We start from the raw sequence: 23,639 nt of genomic DNA on the forward strand, positions 1-23,639 counted from the left end.
GCCTCTATCCTTAGAAATAACAATCCCCAAATATTTCACTTCCTTCTTAATTTGTATATTAGACAATGCCTGCAAAGGAAATTCATGTGATGTTAACATTTCAAAATTTTGGGGGGTTAAATGTATCCCTGAAAGCCTTTGAAAACTGGTTGAAAGAATGTAAGGCGAGTGGAATTTACTGTTAATTTTTTTGAAACAAAGTTGTGTCATCAGCAAACTGACTTACTATTATTTGTCTATCTGACACTGTTAAACCTTCAATACCATTGGTTTTATAGATAACAGCTCCGCAACCATTATAAATAATAGTGGTGAGCTGCCACCTCCCGGATCCCGTGCCAAAAACCGCTACTGATGTGCAACATATGTTCCATAGGCTGAGCACTTTTCATAGAAATTAATGTGGACGCCATCTTTAAAGAGCAGGCTTGCTGTGTCTACTGTAGGTTATACGTCTAACCAGAATTCACTGCTTTAAGTCAGCCGCGCCGCTGCATGAACACATTTATTTAGTAATCACTACAGCCTACAGTTTGCTAGCAAGCTATGCCTTTGTCCTGCAGATGCATATTCCCTGGATGCGCTCAGGGGTGCCATATCGGGGGGGAAAGGTAGGACGATTCTAAGGCCCCTTGACTGACAGGGGCCCCAAAAAATTGAAAAACTTATAGAAATCATCAAAACATATAGTGGCGCCCCTGCAAGCGCTACAAAACAGTTAGAGATCTCCTTATAAAAAATTCTCAAGAATGATGAGCTTAAGAAGAGGTGGATTGATTTTGTGAAGAGGAGAGATGGAGAGCTGATTTTCACCACCAACACACCTGCCTCTGCTGTGAACATCTGACACATTTGACATTTTCTTCGATAGTTGAGAGAGGCAACGTGAGTGGGCGTGGTTTCAATGCCCTCAGCGGACACAGCCTTAACGCTTGAGAGGAGAATACTGCTTATTCTTTCAACAGTTTTATAACTTATTTTATTTACTTGGCGATCTTTTTAATCGTTCCAATGGGTTGGGTGGTTATTGACACATTTTCATGTGGTGTGACAAACTCAGAACACATTTATTATTGACTTTAATGGTAGATATATATTCATTTTAGCATAATGATACATTGTTCAGAGACGGTTGGTCAGTAGGACTACTATACTAGGTTATCAAAAACCTCAATATCATAAACAAATATCATAGAAGTTTATAAATGTTGTCTATTAGATTTCCCCTTCTACACGGTACTTCTTAATGTGAACCGGAAGTAGTAAGATTATTCATGGTTAGCAGGAAACCTGGAATGCCAATCTCCAAGTAACATTCTAACGTATGTTTCAACATTTTATTCTGAATGTTAACTGAGTTTTTGCTCTATAATATTGTGTCGATTTTTAAGTAAATTGTCTATATTGATGTGATTGAATACAGGTTTTACAATGCAAAAGGTTAACAGGCAAGGAACAACGAATGGCTGGTTGATTGAAACGCTAGCTAGCTTGTCTTAGCAGTAGAGTTAGCTCCGAGTCGACGGTACAGTACGTAGTCCTTGACGAGATTTTTTTAATGATGTCCAAGTTGCTGCTATATGCATAGCTAGCTCGGTATCAGACAGTGTTTTGCATATTTGTATTAACATACGACAGAATAATACTTCACACTCTTCAGGTACTTACAGACAGATACAACGTTGGTTTAGATCACGGGCTACATTAAGAGTCATACTTCAGATGTACAGTACTAGAGTAGCGGGAGCTTGAACGTTGACAAAGTAGTACGCGTTGCCAACTACGCCGTTTGCGTTAACTTACTGAAAATGAAATACAGAGAGATAGTATATTTGTCATAAGTATTCACACCCCTGAGTACATCAACAATTACGCTGACATGTTTGGTGCTTTGCCTTGCATCCATTGACACCACACAGTGTGACAAGTGGATATGACACAACACTAAACACACACACAAGTTAAATGACTGAAGGGATCACCACTAAACCATCTGCTCCTACTTTGTGTTCGATTTCGGCATGGTATAAGTCACTGCTTGTTTTTCCTGACCAATGTCTTGTTGAGTTGTACTAGGAGTCAGACAGTGTTAGTCAGGTAGATACAATGGACAGAAATGTACACTCAACATCAACGTGACCTAAAAAAGATTTACAATGTACTATTTGCTAGTATTACACAGGAAAGTCTTCTAAGTGTAGATTCACCGAAAGCAGTAAAGCCAGGGTTGTTGTTTTGTAGTCATTTAGTCAGCTGATTGCATTTAGACTGAAGGGTGTATACATGTGATTTTAAACATGTGAGATAAACAGTATATCTACCAGTGGGTCTAAATAGTTTACGTGGGCATAAGGTCTGACTTAAGCAGGGAACATAGAAAAACCTTCCTTTGGTGATAGATTAATGGCAGTGAAATCGACCAGTCTTTTCAGTGTAATGATTGAAAAGTCTGTCTGAAATCTTATGTCAGCTGTCTCTCTGACAGTGCTTTCCATCCAGCACTACTTGGTAGATTTGTAGTGCGCAGTGCCCGTGATGCAGTTGGTGATTAAGCTGTCAGTGAAACACCATACAAATGCCTTGAACTCTAGATAGTGCATAGTGCCTGTGATAAAATTGCACACAGATTCCTGGAACTTTAGATAGGGCACAGTGCCTGTGATGATGTTGGTGATGACATTTCTCCTTTGAGAAAGCAGCTGAATATCGTTTGTAAAAGCAAATTCGCTTAAATAACGTAACAGAATTTCCCTATTTTCCTTACAGCTTAATTTAATTGCGAATGCTTTTGTTTGCATTAGTTCAATCACGGTAGGCTACATTTGGGGCGTGCTTGCCTTTGGCAAGGCACAACCTATATTATCTGTCATATATATTTACTATTATTATTTACACCCCAACTCGTCCTTCAGTTTTTGCACTACATAGACAATATCTATGTTAAAAGGTTCGTTTTGGTCACGATTGCGTTGCTTGTATTGGATTTTACAAGTTTTAGGTTTAATTTAATTTATTTTGAGAAAGTGAAGGTAACTGTGGCTTACTAGCTATCCACAGTCACCAACGTCATTAACATCACAACGTCACAAACCCATGCGCAATTAGCTATTACCTACCTATTCATCTTATTCAGCCCCGCCCACTTTTTTCATATTTTTGGTGTTCAATTTTTTTTTGCCAATTCCCTGGCCAAGATACGTCCACTGCAACTGTCCAAAATGTATCATATTCCCATGTAGGCCTGCATGTAAACCAGAAGATACTATTTTAAAATAAATTCCTATGACAGTTTGTATGATAATAAAAAAAAACACTAGCATTTAATATTTAGTTATCGCGGCAAAAAATTACACTGCACTTAACTGTAAGTAAAGCGAATGGATAAAATAACAAAACTTGTAATTATTACTTGTGAACGAATATTATTCACGTCTTACTAAACCTAGTCACGCGAAAGTGAATGAGGTAAACAAATCCTTTCTGTTTCCTCTTCTGAGCCTATACAGGTCACGTGAAAAATGATCCAGACTCCTACGAATAACGAATCGTTCACCTCCAAATTGTGTCTTTGGATCAATGTTTTGTTCTTCTGCTAACCAAGTCTTAGGATCAATGATTTGTTCATCTGCCGGGTATGAGTCTTTGGATAATTTTTCACGTGACCTGCATAGTCTCAGTACTGCCATAGAGTCAATTGGTGCGTTCGACATGGACTGCATCTGCATGAAACGACCGGCAAAATTAGCCGCTTGCAGTCGAGGAGAAGTTGAAAACGGCTCTGTGAAGTCGGACATTCAACCTTAATGTGGTTTGCTGCGTTGACGTCAGTCATGGCCGATCAAGCGCTGTTTGTTCATTTTACTTTATTTATAATTAAACTTAGTCTTTCCGTTAGTGAAGGCGGACTCAAACCCTTCAACACATTTTTAATTCAAATAAACAGTTTGGTCCCGATTTGAGCTTAGCGAAATTGAAGGTGTCAGAATAATTACAAAACACGCGTCAAAGTTGTCGTGTGTGAGTCTGGCCAATCATGAAATAGCTGTGTCGTCATTAGAACCCGTGCAGTTGCTCTTGAGAAAATGCGCTCGGCTACACAGCCGGCAGTTCTCAAATCGATCTCAAGGTACTTTGATGGCTACGTCACAGTGACCTAGCCTCGGCGCCGTCTCAAGTCGGACAAAAAGTCTAACCGGAATTCACTGTGTCAAGTCAGCCGACTGCAGCGCTGCATGAAGTCGGTCCATATCGAACGCACCTATTATAAGTTCTTGGATTGTGCTACGAGCAAGCTAGCCTTCTATAGCTGCTGTTGCTAGCCAAACTTGAATGTGCCGGAAATTAAAAACGTTTCTTTTGACATAAAGTTTAGTGGCATTGAAGACAGCGACGCACCACACAAGCTTGAGTTGAAATACATTATTTAATGTGACATTACTTACTGTACATGCAAGTCTTGATGCAATTGATGATGCTACTAGAAGTACACCACGGCACGATACCAGAGAATGTCTAATATAGAGAGAACTGCCACTCTCGGGAAACTTCCGGGTTCTGAACTGGTTGAAGTTCCATGTGAGGGCGCCAACGAGCGAGTGCAGAATGAATGGAGGTCCATGGAGCGGTACCCCTCAAAATACACTTTTCTCAGTATATAATTTGTTGTCTAGTGATTTGAATTCTGAATTCAAAAGGGGAGGCAAAAAAAATACACACTGCTGGCTGTTGGATTGTTTTAAAGTCGCCTTTCTGTTCTAAAAAGCTTTTGAAAATGTCATTGACGTCATACACATCGTACGACCAGAGCTACTGCTTGACGGCAAGCTCTGGTCACTTACTTTTTTCTCTCAGGGCATCAACAACACAGCTGACAGGTTAGGCTCTCCCTGTCAATACATATGCTAGAAAGAGTTTTGGCTTGCTATGTTGTTGCTAATGTTGCTAATGCTCCAACTTTCTGATTTCGCTTCGGATGCCATCAAGCGGGAACTCTGGTCGTATCAGTCCTTCACTAACCAATCAGCATTCATTAGCAGAATGCTAGCGTGTTATGGGCAACAACGACTCACCATGTAAGAAATCAAAAGGACATAAGTACTCGTACATTCAACTTTCGACCTATAATCCATGTTGAATATGCACAAACTACAATCAAATCGGAGATTTTTCAACGACAATCAGGCGAAAGAGACAAATTTAGCCGTTTAGCTCCATAGACTCCCATTCGACATGCACTCGCTCGCGATCACCCCAAGTGGAACTGCAGCCAAATTCGGTACAATGGGGCTTAATGGGGAGTGGCAAGGCTCTCCTTAAACAGGCTCTGACGATACGATACTTGCTGTGCAACAGTCTTAGCACATCTATGCCAGAGCCATAGACATTTTGCATAAGTAGCCTACTACTTGCTACATGCTTCGATAGCCAAATAAAGGTCCTGGTGCTCGTAACTGTCAGGATATTTCATTTTGTACTTCTGTCAATGAATTTCTTATTTTTTGTTAGTTACTGCATCCATTCAGCGACACAGTGTAGTACCAACCCTTTCCGTTTTGAGTTAATGTAATGGGTTTTTGAGTTAATGTAATGTCGTTTCCCATTTGGGGGAGGTGAGCAAGTCATCCTATTTGGGGGAGTTGACTCGTATTTTGGGGGAGTGTTTTCATTTGTGGGATGTACTCATATTAGAGGGTGTGGTTTGCACTTCATGGCAACCGTACGAAATACGTATCCAAACAACGTCAATCCCGGCACTGCACACGTTGGGTTATAAAGAGGACGTATGCAAAATATGAACTTTGCGGAGTGTCCACTTCTTTAGTTGAGCGTGGGAAACTAAATCCATTCTAATTTGTACACACACAGATTCCTGAAATGAATAGAGAGACTAAACTTAGAATTTATTTAAATCTCATGCAAAGTGGCACTGATTTATTACTCTCTGTTCCACAGTGATCAATGAAGTCTTTGATCAGCAATGGCTGTTGTGTCGTGGAAGGAGATCTTGCTTTTGACTGGACTGGTGGTGGGTTGTTACTGGAACAGCCTGTCTTGTGGCTTTGTGTTTGACGATGTCTCAGCCATCCTCGACAACAAGGATCTGCGCCCCTCTACCCCTCTCCGCAACCTTTTCCTCAATGACTTCTGGGGGACTCCCATGGCTGAGGTAAATATCTCCCTGTGAGATGACTGTATAGCATGAAAATACTTTCCTAGAAAATATAATATATTTTTTTATATTTAAAGCACTGCTACATATCCCTCAGAGCTAATAAATAGGGTTAGCGGTTAGAAATCATAAAGACAATCACACAGCAGTTGAAATGGTTCCTTAGATATTTTGACAAGATTCAGTTCCAGAAACATGTCCTTGTGAAACATGTCCTGTGAATCAGATATGTGGGTTAGCATTAGTCAAAAAGTTGAGATTTCACCAGGGTTAGTTCCTGTCCTTCCTGGATTTTTCTGATACTTAAGTTATACTGTTCACCAGCCTAGTGTTTGCAACTTGTCATGTCACGTCTGTTCCCAAGTGATTAGGAAACTGACGTTCAATGTTAATTTACAGGAGAGGAGCCACAAATCCTACAGACCCCTGACGGTACTCACTTTCCGGCTGAACTACATCTTCAGTGAGCTGAGGGCCTCGTCCTACCACCTGCTCAATGTTATTCTGCACGCCGTGGTGTGTGTGCTGTTCCTGCGTGTCTGCCGCCTTTTCCTGGATATGACCTCCAGCCTGGTGGCGGCGCTGCTGTTTGCAGTGCACCCCATCCACACTGAGGCGGTAAGACTGCACATCCTTATTTGACCTGGTTGATTTTAAACCACCTAATAAAGGGGGCTCTCAAACTACCTATCATCCAAGTCAGTGTAGGCATGTTGTTTAAGAGGTCCATAGGTCAGATAAGATGGAATGAGAAGCTCACTATTATTCAAATGTGAGCAACCGTGGGGCTCATTTATTAAACTGTCCGTAGAAATCACATGAACATTTTTGCCTTAGGGCTGGGCGATATGGACCAAAAATCACATCTCTATATTTTTGGTCTGAAGAGCAATATACAATATATATCTCAATATTGTTTATGTGGGTTTAATGGCCAACAACTATATAATTTATATTAAAAAATGAGGCACCAGATCAGTTCTAACATAATAATCTAAAGCCACCAGATTGATGAAGCATTTTGAAAAGTCTCTAAGCTTTTTGTTGCTTTCCCCCTGTGTAAACACCAGAGTACAAGGTTTAAGTGCTCAACCTTATACTACATTTACATTTAGTCATTTAGCAAATGCTCTTATCCAGAGCGACTTACAGTAAGTACAGGGACATTCCCCCAAGGCAAGTAGGGTGAAATGCCTTGCCCAAGGACACAATGTCATTTGGCACAGCCAGGAATTGAACTGGCAACCTTCAGATTACTAGCCCGATTCCCTCACCGCTCAGCCTGACTTCCTATACAAAACTTTTTTGAGACAAATCTTTGTTCATTGAATTTCACACAAATTAGTAATTTCTCCTGAAGGGGTAAAATAGATAAATACAATTAGTGTGAAGCGCTGATTAATACTATAAGTCAATAAGTCAAAGTTGCATTTACATTTATTGGTTTAGCCATTTTTATCCAAAGCAATGTAAAAATTACACCTATCGTATAGTGAGCGTAACACATAATCAAGAACTCAAGGTGCACAGTTTTTGAGTTATAAACAGATTTGTCAGACTATCATGCTATTGAAAAACGTTCTCAGCGCAGTTAAACATGATATTTAGTTTTGTGTCTTTTGAATTCACTCAAACTCAAGTGGCCTGAATCCAGCTCAGACACTGGCGGGCACACACACACACACACACACACACACACATCTGAACTGGACTTCACCTTCTGGCTTCTCACCTAAACCCCTCCCCCCAATTTGTACTTGAATTACATCCTAATTGTTGAGTTGCAATGACAAGACATGGCTTGACAACAGGAGAAAAAAAACCAGACAAAGTGGGACATTCCGACACCTAGGAAGGGACCGATAATGTTACGCATCTAGCCCTGGTCCTTCAATCGTCTTCATGTCGTTCCTCCTTCATGCGGCCTAAGTGCAGTCACTCTCACAGACCTCCTGAAAGGAACCCATTACATTCACGAAGGAGCCCTCAGTCCAGCTGATGCCCTTTTGCTTTATCTCTGTCTGGAATCTCACTCTCAATGGATCATTTGTTTTTCATTTGATGTAGTGCACACTGAAGGTCCCTTCATGATCAACATTGACAAAGACTCCTTGTGCCTTCGTCCGGCCAGCTTATTACACAGTGTCTCAAGGGAGTCTGTGTGTCTGTCTGAATGTGGATGTGGAATGGTTTATGCCACTACCGTCTGTATGTTTTTACATGTTGCAAGAACACATATAGTTAACATATAAAGTGCTCTGGTATGCTCTTTATGGTTTGACTTCCATATTAGTCTTCCATATTAGTCCAAGGTGCAGTGATCTCCTAGAATTCAGTCATTCAGAAACAATGATACGATTTTTCAAGAAGATGACACTGTAAGGAACTGGTGGTAGAGGTCGGTTAAAGTGATTTAGCTCGGCGTTATCTTCTAGATTGAGGCCTAAATGGGTTAAGTGACAGTCAAAACTGTCTACAGTGTAGAGTTAAGTTATATAATGTGAACATTCTTACCGTCTTAACGGCTAAATAGGCTACTCCTCAATATTGACCAGACAACCTGGTAAAACAAATATTATGCAGTTAGACATCCCTCCATAGGGTGGCAGTCATATTTCACACTTGTACTGTAACAGTATTCATCCCCAATTTTTGTTTTTTTTGTTTTACGGCTTAGAAAGGATTTATGTGTTCAATTAAACACGTGATTTTCACAACTGATTCAGTGTATTAGGCCATGGATAAATTGAATATATATATTATATTGTGAATATGAATATATTGTTTTCGATACCTATAAAACATATCAATTTATTTTTTCTCATCCATTCAATGATTGATTGACAGATTACAGGCGTGGTCGGCAGAGCAGAGCTTCTGTCTTCAATCTTCTTGTTGGCTGCTTTCTTGGCCTATACCAGGTCCAAAGGGGCAGACCATTCAATTGGTAAGTCGAGTATTCTAGAACTCATTCAATTGTGACCAGGAACAAGAAATGGGTAATGAAACGCATGACTAAACACGTTACATTTTCCTCCAAACTTCTTCCTCGTGCCAGTGTTCTTCGTGACACTCGTGAGAAACAATGCAAGCATGTTCTGAGTGTCTTCACATCAGATGAATAATGTCAACAGCCTTCTCACATTCAAACCAGTCGTCTCAGTTCGCTGGCAAAAAAACCTGTTCCAGGGTATGTGTGGGGGCGGGCTGCTTTCTTGAGAAATGAGGATATAAAGAAGGCTGGCAGTTGACTATAGGAATTACTCTCCATCAGAGGATGCAGTGTTAGTTTAAGGGTAATCAAACCCCACCCACACACGTCAGGCGGTACGCAGGTGACGGATGCAAGGTGACCGACCGAGTGTTATTTCTTCCATTATAATGAATGGAACAGGACACCAGGGGTGGACATTTTCACCCTTTGGGTGATAAGAGGGTGGCAGGAGGTAGTTGTAGGGTGGCGTGGAGGGACAGTGTGACCCCAATGCGACCATAGGTTATGATAACTTTGTAGTTTAAAGGTCCCATGGCATGCTGTTTTTGGATGCTTTTATATAGGCCTTAGTGGTCCCCTAATACTGTATCTGAAGTCTCTTTCCCGAAATTCAGCCTTGGTGCAGAATTACAGCCACTACGAGCAGTCCCACAGTGAGCTTTCCTTAGGACGTGCTATTTCTGTGTCTGTAGCTTTAAATGCTATGAGGAGGAGAGAGGCGGGGCTAACTGCCATGCTTCGGTCGTTTGCAAGCCATAATGTCTCGAGGAAACACCAATATCATGCTAGCACGGTCGTAGCTTGTTTTTCTCATTGGTGGGCCAAACTCTCTGTGCGGGCAAAGCAGAGAAAGGGGAGGTAACCTTTCCCCTTATGATAACATAAGGGGAAGATTTTCAGATCGGAGCATTTGAGCCTTCATTTTTTCAAAGGCGGAGAAGAATACCAGGGCTTGGTTTACACCTATCAAAATTTCTAGCCACTAGGGGACCAAAGGTGGGCTAGGGGAACTCATATTAATGTTAAGTAACCTCATAAAGTGACATTTTCATGCCATGGGACCTAAATAATGCCTATTTAATTCATATTAATATCATTGGATGAAATACACTATAATGTATAGGGTTTTTCCTGGCTCAAAATTAGGTGGTTAGTGTGCTGTGGAGCCGAAACATGCGCAGCTAAACTACCGTACTATCATAGTTCACGTATCCACTACAAAGCACACCACACACTGCTTTGAGATGATCCTTTTGGGCAAAGCAATTCACTCACTCTTTTTCCTCTCTCTGCCTTTCTTCAGTTTGGACCCCCATTGCTCTGACTGTGGTCCTGGTGGCTGCAGCCACACTTTGTAAAGAGCAGGGTATCACTGTTATTGGCATCTGCTGTGTCCACGAGGTGTTTGTTGCTCAAGGGGTAAGACCTGTATTCTTGCTTACTGTCAATATGAGCATAGGGTGAATTTAGCCCTAATGTAGCATCATTTTATAAAAAATAAGCTGGACGAAGGTATTTTAGCTGTTGGACTTGTTCCTCTATTATGGAAACGTTGTCCTCTCTTTGTTTCTTTACATGCAAGGACATGAGTTCAAGTTATGAACAGGAATTATTTATCAATGTCACAAGTACATATCTGTGAAATGAAAGATGCATTTTCAGACAGCTCACACAGTCTATGTTCTCTCCATTATTCTGCCCCCCCCCTTCCCTCTCTATTCTGTTCTTTCAGTTCACTCTGCCCATACTTGTAGACACTCTACTACAGGTACTTCGGGGGAAAGATGGTTTCCCCTATGCAGTCCTGCAGACACTCCTCAAGCTTATCATTCTCATTATCAGCACCTTACTGCTGGTTATCATCCGTGTCCAGGTCATCCAATCCCAGCTCCCTGTTTTTACCAGGTGGGTGACAGCACAAATACAATACACGGAAAACTATCAGGCTACCTACAGGCTACAACAGTGGGAAATTAGCTGTAAAAAAAATAAACATACACAAACCCTGAGTACATAACCCCTAGCCTCATCAATCTCTGGTAGCTCCCTGACCTTTTTAATGAGTTGAATATCAAAACATCCTGCTCACTTACAGTGACACAACCGGATCTACTATCTGTGCTCATTCCCTTTGATGCTCCTAAGCTGGTTGTCCTCGGCCTGTAAAAGCTGTTCATCTCGGCACCAGTGGTGCTAGGCAATTCAACAAGGCTCTGGAAGGACCCATGACTCAGGCTCCAAATGGTCTCGATCCTTTCTACACCTGAACCTTACACCAGTCTGTCATATTTAATAGAGCGTGGGTTACAAAGGAAATTCAAATAGGCCTGTTCCACTATGTCCTGACTTGATCTTTTTATGTAGTTTTTTTTTTTTTTGTCTGTCCTAAGGCAACTTAGAATATTTTAAAAGGAGTTTAACACCTTTTTATTGTTATAGTCATGCCCTTATGCCTGAGAGACAAAACTGGTTTATTCTGTGACAGTGCCAAAGTGGAGTGAATGCTGAGCTGTTGCCATAGGCTACTGTAGATTACTTTTCCCATGTGAATGTGCTAAGGATGTCACCACTGCCTATTGAAGAATGTGGGAGGTATGCAACACAAACATTTCACTTATTGGCTATAGGCTACAAGGCTATAGCTGTGTATTGGTATCTCAGATGTGGAGAGCACCAATCATTGGATGTTATAGTAAATCTCAAATGTTTGCTTATATTACCCAATATATTACCCAAGTCTTCCTCCAAACACATTTTTTCTGGTGTTCCATGTATCCAGTATCAGTGTTCTTCATTTAAGGAATGTGCGCAGATTTAAGTTGATGGCATTTCATGACGAAGATAACATTCCTAAAGATTTCCTCTATTTTAATCTTTGTCCAGTAATCTGCTGCCTGTCTCCAGATTGTATCACATCATTTTGTGTTATCAAAACAACAGGAAGCATCTAGACATAATAATGATTAACGACACAATGCACCACACTCAATTTTTATTGCATGCGAGTTGTTACGTTTGAACTCAATAGTTTTGCCAAAGGAAGTCAATGTGGTAGTCCTCATAGCCATACTGTGACAACTGATTAGAAAGCACATTGGCAATGAAGCCAGCCACATCCACAAGAGGTATTTTCCCATGGCTCAAAACAACAGCTTGACATTACAGAAAGTTAAGCATCTCAAAATAACCCTCTCCCTCATCCCGTCATTTTCTAATGAAACACTATAATAGATGTACAGAGATCAAGGGTCTTTATACTATATTGGATTTGTATTCCTACCATTCTTGTGCTTGATACACCAACACATCACATTTCCACTCATCCTCTTCTCCTGCCTCCAGGTTTGATAACCCTGCAGCCGTCAGTCCTGCGCCTACCAGGCAGCTAACCTTCAACTACTTGCTGCCCGTCAATGCATGGTTGTTGCTCAATCCCTCTGAGCTCTGCTGTGACTGGACCATGGGCACCATCCCACTGGTGGAGTCACCCCTGGACCTGCGGAACTTGGCCACCCTGGCGTTCTACAGCCTCCTGGGTCTGCTGGCCTACCACAGCCTGCGTTACAGCCACAGCTCCTCCAAGACTGTCATCATGGTAAGGAAAAAGCGAGGGCTACGGATCAGTGGACAAGTTCTTGTCTTCTCTTTGGCTCCAAAAGGATTACTCTTCCTAAATCTTCCTTCTGATGTTCAGAGGCCGGTTTAAAGTCGATTCCTGTACGGGTATATTGAACTTTGTGATGTCTGCTGCACTGTCTGCACTCTTGTTTGTTTTATAGTGATCGACATTTGTTTAGTCTTAAGTAGCCTCATGTTGAAGGTGCAACTTTCAAGTTGAAGTCGTTTTTTTTCCCCCCTTTAATCCTGGCAGCTACTCTCGTGTAATTCCTTATTCCAAGTGTGCATCCAAATCGTCTGGATAGTTTATTGGGACGTTTTAGATGGACTGTAGATTTGTTGTACAATGCATCTTGGTACCAAGTTTCTCTTTTGATGCCACAGCTTTAACACATTTCTCGAATGTTTCCAAAGTCAATATTTTCCTACATTGCAAGTATTATAAAAAAATATATATATATTTTTAATGCCTGACCCACCAATATAAGTGTTGTTTTCTTACTCAACAGCCTCTTTCTCGTTCCTAGATCAGTACAAATAATGTTCTCCTTTGAATGACCCCCTTTTGCAGATTTAATGCCCTTGAAAGTTCAGTGTGAACGCCGGCATACTCTCTATTCTCTGTCTTCCCTTAGAGAAACAGGGGTACTCAATCCCCCAAGTCTTGTGCAACAGTCCTATGACTTTCAAAAGGGGGTGAGTGAACTTCCTCCTCGCACTGTTGCTTTTAACCTTGCGGACAGTGAGGGAAAACGACTACAAATCAACAGTTGTGGAAAAATGACCTGAAGTTCTGTTGAACAGGTTCTATGAGGATATAAAAATTGCATAGGCTGTGACAGTCAAATTTTATTACAACTTTTATTTTTATTTTTTTATCCTTCCCCAAAAAAGCCATATGCTTTCAAAAGGAAACGTTTGGAGTTTGTTCACTTTGACAATATGTGAGTATATGGGGCATGTTACAAAATAGGTTGTGACAATCGGTTGATAGTTAAAAATATAGTCTAACTTGATCATGTGATTTTTCAGCAGACATGGAGAAGTGTTGTCCTGTTTGCATTTAGACAGTTTTGGTTGCTATTGATGAAAGAAGAACCAAGGACATTTATTATGTCTTAACTGCAGGACTTGATGCTCTTAAATTATCAGTAAATGCGTAGGACAAGTAAATCATACGGCAAACCCCAAAAAAGATATGCAAGTTTATTTGGAGATTTCTCATGTTCACAAAAATGTTGGAGGAGTTCACTCAGGAGTTCACTTATTTTTACTCTTTTTATTCGGTTACCTTTTACAAACACCTGCTGGAGGTAGTCTCTTCAAAACTGTCCTTTTTGTTCAGACCATGCTCCAGTGTAGCTTAATTGTGTGTGTGTGTGGTAGTGTGTGTGTGGTAGTGTGTGTGTGGTAGTGTGTGTGTTTGTGTGTGTGTGTGTGTGTGTGGTAGCAGTGTTTTCAGACTCCCAGTAAGGTTGACTTTGGATCATGGATGTTTCCATGCGATGAAAATGGACCAAAAACATGAATTGATAATAAAGTCTTGCGTTCTTTCGGCCCTGTATCTTGTTTTAGTGGTCAAAAGATCCATAAAACACACCCCATCTCCGACAATCCTCAGAAGCCATCGCCAAAAACAATCCCTGTGATGTGAAATTATGAGGTTAACAGTTGCCTAGTTGTGAATTTATGGCAATGAAGGATTGATTTCTATCTTATGAGACTATCTTGTTCTCACCCTTTAAGTGTTTTCTCTAAATTATGTTAGAGGAGCTGAAGCTTTTTATGTATCAAGTTGAAGAATTCAAGAATACACAATAAAGACTGATGATTCACATCAACGTCACAACACAGACATCTAGCCATACAATCATGACTAAAGGAGACTGGTACAGGAACACTGGATTTATAACAGTAGTTTACAAGAAAATGTTTTATGCAAAGTGTAATTGGGTTCAGCCCACACCAAAGTTATCAGAGGACAGTGTGTGCCACAAAATCACCCTTGAGTCTCTGACAGTGACGACATTGCTCCTCTCTAAGTTCCTGGATCAAAGAGACATGAAGGAAACAGACTCATATCCTGGAAAGTTGTGTAGTTGCTGAAGTCCATGGAAAATCTTAACCTTGGAGTGTGAGCCTGAGCGTGGACACTGTCTAAACAAAATAGGGGCTGAGAAGTTAGGGTCCAAGGACACTGTGGTAGCAGACTAACACAAATATGGGAATGTTATGCAAAAGAAATCCTTAGGATCTGTACATGGACATTTTCAGGAATTGATGTTGATAAACAAACATTTGAAACTTTTGGAGTTACATATGTGCACATCCTGTTTTCCATGTCAGGTCATGTGCAGCCGTGGTTGGAGAGGTATTTAGGTTGAAATAGCGATTATATTTACTTTGTTTGGATGTTTTGTATTAATGCGGGTTGTATTGGTCTATTCAGATGAACAATATTTTGTATACTTTTACAGCATTTACAGATGACGGATTTTTAGGAGCACAGTACATCAGTTTTTAAACATAATTACCTCTTGACCACAAGGTTGACCTCCCGGGTCATGCCTTTCTACTATGCCTTTCACACATCACAATGCCAATTTGGCACGGTCAAAAGTCAACACCGATTTTGAGGTGGCACATTTTGTCGGACTACATACTGCACACCTCTCTGTTGTGCCTTTAATGTGCCTTCGATGTTCAGTACATCAGAATTCTGGTGTTTCTATTCTATTTTAATAAACAGACACCGACAACAGTATTCTTTCTGTTATCCTACTGACATATTTAGTTTGTGTAGCAAAAAAGAATGGCGATGTTAATTCAATTTCGTTTAATCCTTGGTTTTTTTCCCCCATCCTCCACAGGCCCTTTCTTTGATTGTGCTTCCTTTCATCCCTGCATCCAACCTCTTCTTCCCTGTGGGATTTGTGGTGGCAGAGAGGGTACTGTATGTTCCCAGCATGGGATTCTGTGTGCTTGTGGCACATGGATTTAGGATTGTCTCCAATAAAGGGTGAGTACAAGGCCAATACACTTCCTTTTTGATTAATATAGAAAGTTCAAAGCCCTTACAAAATCCTTTAGCAGGCCACGCTCATTTATTTATTATTTTTGAAGGGTGTCAGATAATGTTAGGCTAGGTTCATGTGAAAGTTATTGTACAATTTTACCAATACAGACAATATCTAACAAAACAGACAATATTAGGTGTTGTCTTCTTGTGTTGACTGTATGTGCAACATGTCTATTGATTTCACAGATACATGAAGAGGTTTTCGTGGTTGATGATAGGCGTGCTTCTCGCAACGCATGCGGTCAAAACATTCAACAGAAACTGGGACTGGGAGACTGAGTACACGCTGTTTACATCTGCACTCAAAGTAGGTGTAGGTCTTTCCTGGACATGAACAGCTACACAACTTTCAATTTATATTTGCTCACCTCCCAGAGCAATGTTTTCCAAATTACTCCCATAAATATTTTTGTACTCACTCTGTAGCCGGATAATTCATCTTTGTCATCAACCTGAGACAGATCAATCTTTTGTGTTTTTTATGTGATTGCAGACATTTAGCAAAAAAAGTATCTTGATCTTAGGTTTGCTTCCTCTCGCCCCTCCCTCAGGTCAACAAGAATAATGCCAAGTTATGGAACAATGTTGGCCATGCTCTGGAGAATCAAAACAGTTATGAAAAAGCCTTGAGATATTTCCTTCAGGCTACTCGGGTCCAGCCAGGTAAGAAAGTAATAACGGATTTATCATTATAATCTGCCTCAAAGCAAACCTTAGAACTTGGATATCTTAAGCAGTGGTTGATACAGGATGACTTCACCGTCTCAAAGGTGATACTTCAGTGCCTCAAATTGTGTTCTGTTATTTTGGCTGAACTTGCTATCAAAAACCAGTTTATGATAAGATCGCAACAATCACAGTGAAGGTATGTGTAGTCATCTCATTGTTGTTCTTCAACTCTCATTTATATTATTACTGGCCTTGATGTTCCATAGTTCACATTTTAGGCGTGTGAAAAGTACAAATCAGTTCATCTGAAAAAAGCACAGAAAAAATACAGGGATTAGCCAAGTAATCAAATGGAACAATGATAACTAACTGGGCTGACATTCAACAGCATCAGCACTGTGTGGAGAATGTGGGGTGAGCGGTGTTTGTGTCTGTTCTGACTGAGAAAGAAAATGTATGTAAAGAGTAAAATACTGTTCAAGTATACATTTGGCCATTTAATTGGATCTCTGCACCCTCTTGTATATCACTCTCAGCGTTATAGTTTCTGAATTTAGAGACAAGGACAGTGTATGAATAGGACTTAAATGACGATGTTACAAACTTTAGTCTTTCTCTCTCTGAGCTCCTACTCAGTTCAGACTGTATAACAAGAAGCAAGTGGAGAAACAGTGGCCCAGCTATTGCTTCTCAACATTGTATGGTTCATGTAATAGGACTGAATAAGAGATACAATTCAAATGTATAGTCTGTGAAGCAATATGTTTTAAGGACCTGTATGAAGTTGATTTCCATAGTTTGAGTAGGTTAGTGTGTTGACAATATCATTTGGGCAGGGAGGGTGGATTGCGACTCGTCAGACATAAAACTTGGTAACGGACTCAATATGTTCTTAAAATGTTTTGCTGGTTCATCACTCAAGTGGTGTTTTTACAAGATCAACTCTGTAAACACATTAACGGGCAGGGATTTCCTGGTTCACTTATCTTCAGTTGTCCATTACGCTTGTCATAACATCAATAGTTTCTAACATTTAACTGTAGGTCACAGGTTCCCGCAGGCAACTGTTTGCATTTTTATTTCTTTTTTTTATGTATTTTAAGTGTGTGTGCGTGTGTGTGTGTGTGTGTTATTAGTTTGCTGTACTGATGCCTTATTTAATTCCAATATGTAAATTGGTAATGCCTTTTGGTTGTTTCCTAAACAGTTCCACAGATCAGATCTGGTGCTTCACCTCGACCTGATCCTGTACTTTTATCCTGGCTTGACAGCAGGAAACATGTTAGTTCTGGTTAAGGGCTTCTTTTTCTAACCTTTGTTCCCCATGGCATGCCCTCACAGATGACATTGGGGCACATATGAATGTAGGAAGGACATACAAGAACCTAAACAAATCAAAAGAGGCTGAAGACGCCTACCTTGTTGCCAAATCCCTCATGCCACAGGTATGTGACAAGACCACACACACACACACATGCGCACGCGTTTAAATGAAATATGTGTTGTGTTTGCTGTTCCCAAGGAGGACTGCAGAATACCCTGTCCCCTTTGAAAGGCTTGATATATGGCTGCTTTGAGCGTCAGAGAAACAGGGTGCATATTGTTCGTTTTGCCCGAGGCCTGCTTTGAGACCAAAGTGTCAGTTGCATTCAACGTGTTTAATCTCCACAGTTGACAGATTATTGATTACCACAGCAAATTACGTTTTGACAATTTAACCTAGGGTTTTTAACCTTCTTGTGTATCTTAAATGTAATGATAGCCTTGGATAATCTCTCTAATCCCGAGTGGTGTGGTGCAACAGCCACAACCGTCACCTCTGACACAATCAAGGTCACTCGGAGGACTATTTGATGCATACGCTCATTCATCAATTCAAGAAAACATAAGATTTAGGGCTAATCCTAGCAAATTCCATATACCTTGTCCCAACAAGCCCTTGTGTACCTACTGCTATGCCATTAGTCCAAGGTCACATGAACACAAAAATGAGGTAAACTATTTGATTACATAGTCTAAGGACTGGGACTTAGACTATGACATTTGCGGTTAGCAAATAAATGCATCATACAAATGTAAAAATAACATCAGACAGACTGCCTTGCTTGGGTATGTGTGCAAGACTGCATGTGTCTCAATTATCGTACTCGGTGTTCCTTGCGGTGAGGGCTCTCAAGCCGGTTGTACATGGATATAAGTGTCCAGAGTTTAGTCCACCACCTTTTCAAAGAGAGAGAGAGAGAGAGCGAGAGAGAGAGAGAGAGAGAGAGAGAGAAGATGGAGAGATTTTTATTCATTAGTGTCATATGACAAGTGGATAGAGTTGGATCACATGTTGCTTTCAAAAACAGACCCTTATTTGCCTCGACAGATTATTCCAGGAAAGAAGTATGCCACACGGGTGGCACCCAACCACCTGAACGTGTACATCAACCTGGCCAATCTGATCCGGACGAATGACTCACGCCTGGAAGAGGCTGACCAACTCTATCGACAGGCCATCAGCATGAGGCCTGACTTTAAACAAGCCTACATCAGCAGGCAAGGCACACTGCCTCCTTTTTTTCTGTATCGTACTTTTACACTTTCAGTTTGTGAATCTAAGATCCTGGATGTGTCTGAATTAAAGCATCTTTAAAGGCACATAATTGGTACATAATGTGCAAGTTGTATAGTCTAACTGTCTAGCCTAGATTTTTAAATCCCTACATAACCTTACATGTCATGGCAATTGTTTCATGGGTATTATGACACCTTTGTTCAGTGGCACCGTTGTTCACCTCAGCTGGGAAAGCAGAATTACTTCTGGCTGATATCTCTGGTCCACAGAGAATGAGGAATGTGCCACTTTCAACACCACCCAACCTCATATTGTGAAAAAACATTGTTGCTCCTCTTTGACCTTACCATACAGCATCGACTTCCTCATTCGAATGTCGTGAGGCATGAATGCCACAGGTGCACGGTGTGATACTGGTTTGGCTGTATAATGACAAAAAATGAGTTTGTGTCTTAGTTTTCTTATGGTAACGGTAGAATAACTGGGTTGAATTCATCATGAATTCACACTATGTTTCTGCAGACTTGTACTTTTTTTTTTACTGTATTTTTGCAATTATAAGACCACACCTGACGATGCAGTTTGTTTTCCCCCCTCCAGATCCATAGCATCTGATATATGTTTCTGTCTAACCCTCTTCGGCATCTTTCTGAACACAGAGGGGAGCTGCTTCTGAAGATGAACAAGCCTACGGAGGCCAGGGAGGCCTACCTCAGAGCCCTGGAGTTGGACCGCACTAACGCCGACCTGTGGTACAACTTGGCCATCGTCAACATTGAGATGAAGGAACCATCGGAGGCACTGAAGAACTTCAACCACGCGCTGGAGCTTAACTCTCGTCACAAGCTGGCCCTATTCAACTCTGCTTTGCTCATGCAAGAGTCTGGTGAGTTGGCATAACCCCCAAATCCTGGGTTTTACGGAAGGATTGAAGCAAATTTCATTTTGAAAATTGTTTGAATATTCAGTTAACTTCAGGGTGATATTTTATTGATATTGTCACAATGATAGCTAACCCCTGGTCTGAATGTGCTGAGGGGAAGGGATTAGCAAGAGAAATATGATTTCAGGTCTTTGCTTGCCCAATTGCTTAGTCATCACTCAAAAACTTTAGAAAGTGGTTATCTGAGCAGGGTGTGGTTTCTTGGAAGAAGACTCCCAACAGTTGTAGACAGGCAGCACTATGTTTTTTTCTTGGCAGAGATGTTTTCTCAACAAAGTTCACTCTCCTGATGCTGCCTCTCTCGTAGGTGTGTTGACCAAAGCTCTTTTTTCACCAGCTGCTATTCTCTAAAACCAGATAACCCCCCCTCCATTTCAACCGTAGCCTATTAGTACTCCCCCACATGTTCCACGCTTCACCTGAATTGTAAGAACCTTATTTATTAGGTAAGGCGTACCTCCTGTGCGATTCAGTGCGATTGTTGACATAGGTCTCTCTCAACTCTGTGCGGCTCGTCAATCATGTGTTAGCACTGTAATTGCACACTCCCCGGTTTTTATACTATCAATCTTAATATAGGTTATGTCAAGTTCAGAAGGTTTGTTTCGTTGCTTATTTATTCACAGGTTTTACAGAATGACATATATAAGGATTATGTACGCCTACTGCAGTCAACCTGTCGTTACGGTTCTCAAAACGATAAATCTAGCCTTTTCTGTTCCCCTGGGTAACTGCGCCTCATCATCTCTTTGTGCCCACGCCTCTTTTTTCACGATAATTGCCAAAACTCATCCATAGGGTTTAGGCACAGCTTGATTCTTAGTTTTAGTTGTAGGATAAAACATTTCCTGTGCTGCAGGTGAGCCCAGGCTGCGCCCGGAGGCCAACCGCCGTTTCCTCATGTACGTGGAAGAGGAACCAGACGACGCCAACGGCTACTTCAACTTGGGCATGCTCGCCATGGACGCCAACGAGAACGCGGCGGCTGAGCGCTGGATGCGCAAGGCCATACGGCTGCAAGCGGGGTTCCGCAGCGCCCTCTTCAACCTGGCGCTGCTGTACTCGCAGGCCAAGCGGGAGCTGGAGGCGCTGCCTGTGCTCGACGAGCTGCTGCGTCACCACCCGGAGCACGTCAAAGGCCTGATCCTCAAAGGAGACATCCTGATGAACCACAAGAAGGACACCGGGGGTGCCAAGGCATGCTTCGAGCACATCCTGCGCATGGACCCCACCAATGTTCAAGGCAAGCACAATCTGTGCGTGGTCTTCTTCGAGGAGCGCGACCTGGCCCGCGCCGAGCGCTGCCTGGAAGAGACTCTCGCCATGGCGCCTCACGAGGAGTACGTGCGCCGCCACCTGAGCATCGTGCGCAACAAGATGGCGGCTTTGAGCGCAGCGGGGCATCCACTTAGCCCCGCAGAGGGCGCCACCATACCAGCAAAGGAAGAGCTGGAGGCCCGACAAAAGGTGGAGCAGGAAGAGGACAAGGAAGGGAGGGGAACCACTGACGCTAGGGAGGGGGCCGTGAATGAGAAGAATGCACGGAAATCCGCTTCTGTGGGGACCCTCAGAGATGCAGGAGAGGATAAATCAGAACACTTGGAGGGCAGCCAGGCAGACAAGCGGACTAAGAGTAAATCCACAAAAGAGATTAAGGACATAGAAAAGAAAAGGGCGGCAGCCCTAAAGAGACTGGAAGAGATTGAGCGCATATTGAGCGGTGATTAACTCCAATTTAACCCAAGACTGCTTTTTTTATAGAGCTATTCACAGCTCCAGAATGAGATTTAGTTGTCAAGAACAAACCCAATTTCATGCATGCTTTTTATTCTTTTGTTTTGTTGATGTGTGAATAGATTAATGCCATACTAACAAGCAGTTTGAACTCTAATCACCAAAATTAAAGGGAAACTTGTTTTGGAAACTGGTTTATTTACTCTAAGCCGCTTAAGGGGTGAACCACGAGTAATCTATTTAATGCCTATAATATTACAGTCAAGGATGCAAAGCTGCGAGTGCTGAATGTTTGCATTTGTAGTTATTTATATATTGTTATGTCAGATGGATGCCCCTTCTTGTGTATCACTGGATTTATTATAATTTTCCAAATGTGCTTTTTTAGTTTTCTTCTGTGTGTGTGTGTGTGTGTGTTTGTTTTTATTGAATGATTGTATTCCAAACAATTAAAGGAAATGACGTTTACTCTAGCCCCACTTCAGACAGGATGGTCTGTGTTACGTACGTGCATGAAAATAACTCGCACCACCTCACTGAAGCTGTTGCTCTGTCACATTACAGCAGGCCCCTAGACGCTCAGTGTGAACGCCAAGCTTCTGTTTTTCTATTTCTACTCCCTTGATGTCATCTGCGTTTCCTACTGTCTCGGTGGTGTGGGTGCACAGGCTCCTTCTTTGATTAAGATAACTTACTCCTCGTCCTTCAAAGCCCCATACATCCAACCGTGCCCCGGGGCCCACTTGCAATGCTCTTCAGATGTGTTTCTTCTGGCTCACTGCTGATGGCACGGTGGTGTCAGCGTTTCAGCTCTGGTCTGTGCCTGTCATGTTTGGGGGCTGTGACACGTGCAAAACCCACTCTCTACTCCCGTTGCACCCTAAGCACCATGTCCCTCCCCCAGGCTGTGTCATGGGGTTCATCTCATTTACCAAGGCTCCTTCTGCTCACTGGCTGATTTCACAGCACACTTACACTGAAGATGCTTCCTCTTCTCAGCTTGTTGAGCTTCCACGCACTTGGATTTTTAAGATGCACAGAAAACACCCAGCTGACACACACACACACACAGAGAGAGAATGTAGACAGATCCCCCCCAGAAAATGTGTTCTCTTTATTTTAATATTTCTTTCTTGGGAACACAGTTTTTTCCTGACATTGTTACAAACCTCACACCGATTCATTTCTTTCAATGTCTGTAGCAGGGTTTGTTACACAATAATCACTGAGGCGAATGCGGTAGCAATTGGCTGGCTGTTTCGCCAGTCTGTTAATGCTACAGCACAGTGTCATATTATTCCACTTTCATTTTTATGTAGTAAATTTAAGTGGTGAGCAATTAACTGTCCATAATTACTATGATGGAAACTAAACAGTTTGACTAGCACTACAGTGTTGCTTTTTTTTTTTCTTTTTTTTTTTCTGTCCACTTCTTAAATAAGCAGTCAGAAGAATGTGTATCATGTTGGTGGGGAGTTTTTGTATAGATGCTTATGTTTGTCAATTATTTATTATTTTTACATGCACTGTGATCTTCATATTGTAATTGCTTCTGACTCACCATAAATTGTTTGCCATTTGGCATGTTCTTGAAAACTGTTGGTACCATTTTTCCCCCCTGCTATCTATAATTACCAAGCTGCCGTTGTTGACAAGCATTGTTCATATCCATACCTGTAGTAACATTTTAAACACCATATCTATCACTTGACCTATCTATCATTACTTTGTTTTTATCTATGTTTATTTGATGAAGAGGATGATTTATTTTACAATATTGTATTTTTTGTAATTGTAGCCACAAGTTTGGCTCGCAAAGGGGTGGTGGTCAGGTGAAATGATATCAAATAAAGGTGGTTGACAAAAAAACAA

General features: G+C 41.5%; 1 protein-coding gene across 1 annotated transcript; it reads left to right on the forward strand.

The window, feature by feature from the left end:
• The first annotated feature begins 1,254 nt into the window (after positions 1 to 1,254).
• Positions 1,255 to 23,639, forward strand: tmtc3 (transmembrane O-mannosyltransferase targeting cadherins 3). The gene is made up of 14 exons (XM_084672782.1): positions 1,255 to 1,322; positions 5,953 to 6,166; positions 6,569 to 6,787; positions 9,017 to 9,116; positions 10,468 to 10,583; positions 10,897 to 11,069; positions 12,507 to 12,759; positions 15,653 to 15,801; positions 16,048 to 16,168; positions 16,413 to 16,524; positions 17,872 to 17,975; positions 18,902 to 19,071; positions 19,750 to 19,976; positions 20,893 to 23,639. The coding sequence occupies exons 2-14, from the start codon at positions 5,978 to 5,980 to the stop codon at positions 21,759 to 21,761; spliced, it is 2,802 nt and encodes a 933-aa protein (XP_084528908.1). The 5' UTR covers positions 1,255 to 1,322; positions 5,953 to 5,977; the 3' UTR covers positions 21,762 to 23,639.

The sequence above is a fragment of the Hypomesus nipponensis genome, chromosome 14 (assembly GCF_054491055.1).
Source record: "Hypomesus nipponensis isolate SF chromosome 14, ASM5449105v1, whole genome shotgun sequence".
Lineage (NCBI taxonomy): Eukaryota > Metazoa > Chordata > Actinopteri > Osmeriformes > Osmeridae > Hypomesus > Hypomesus nipponensis.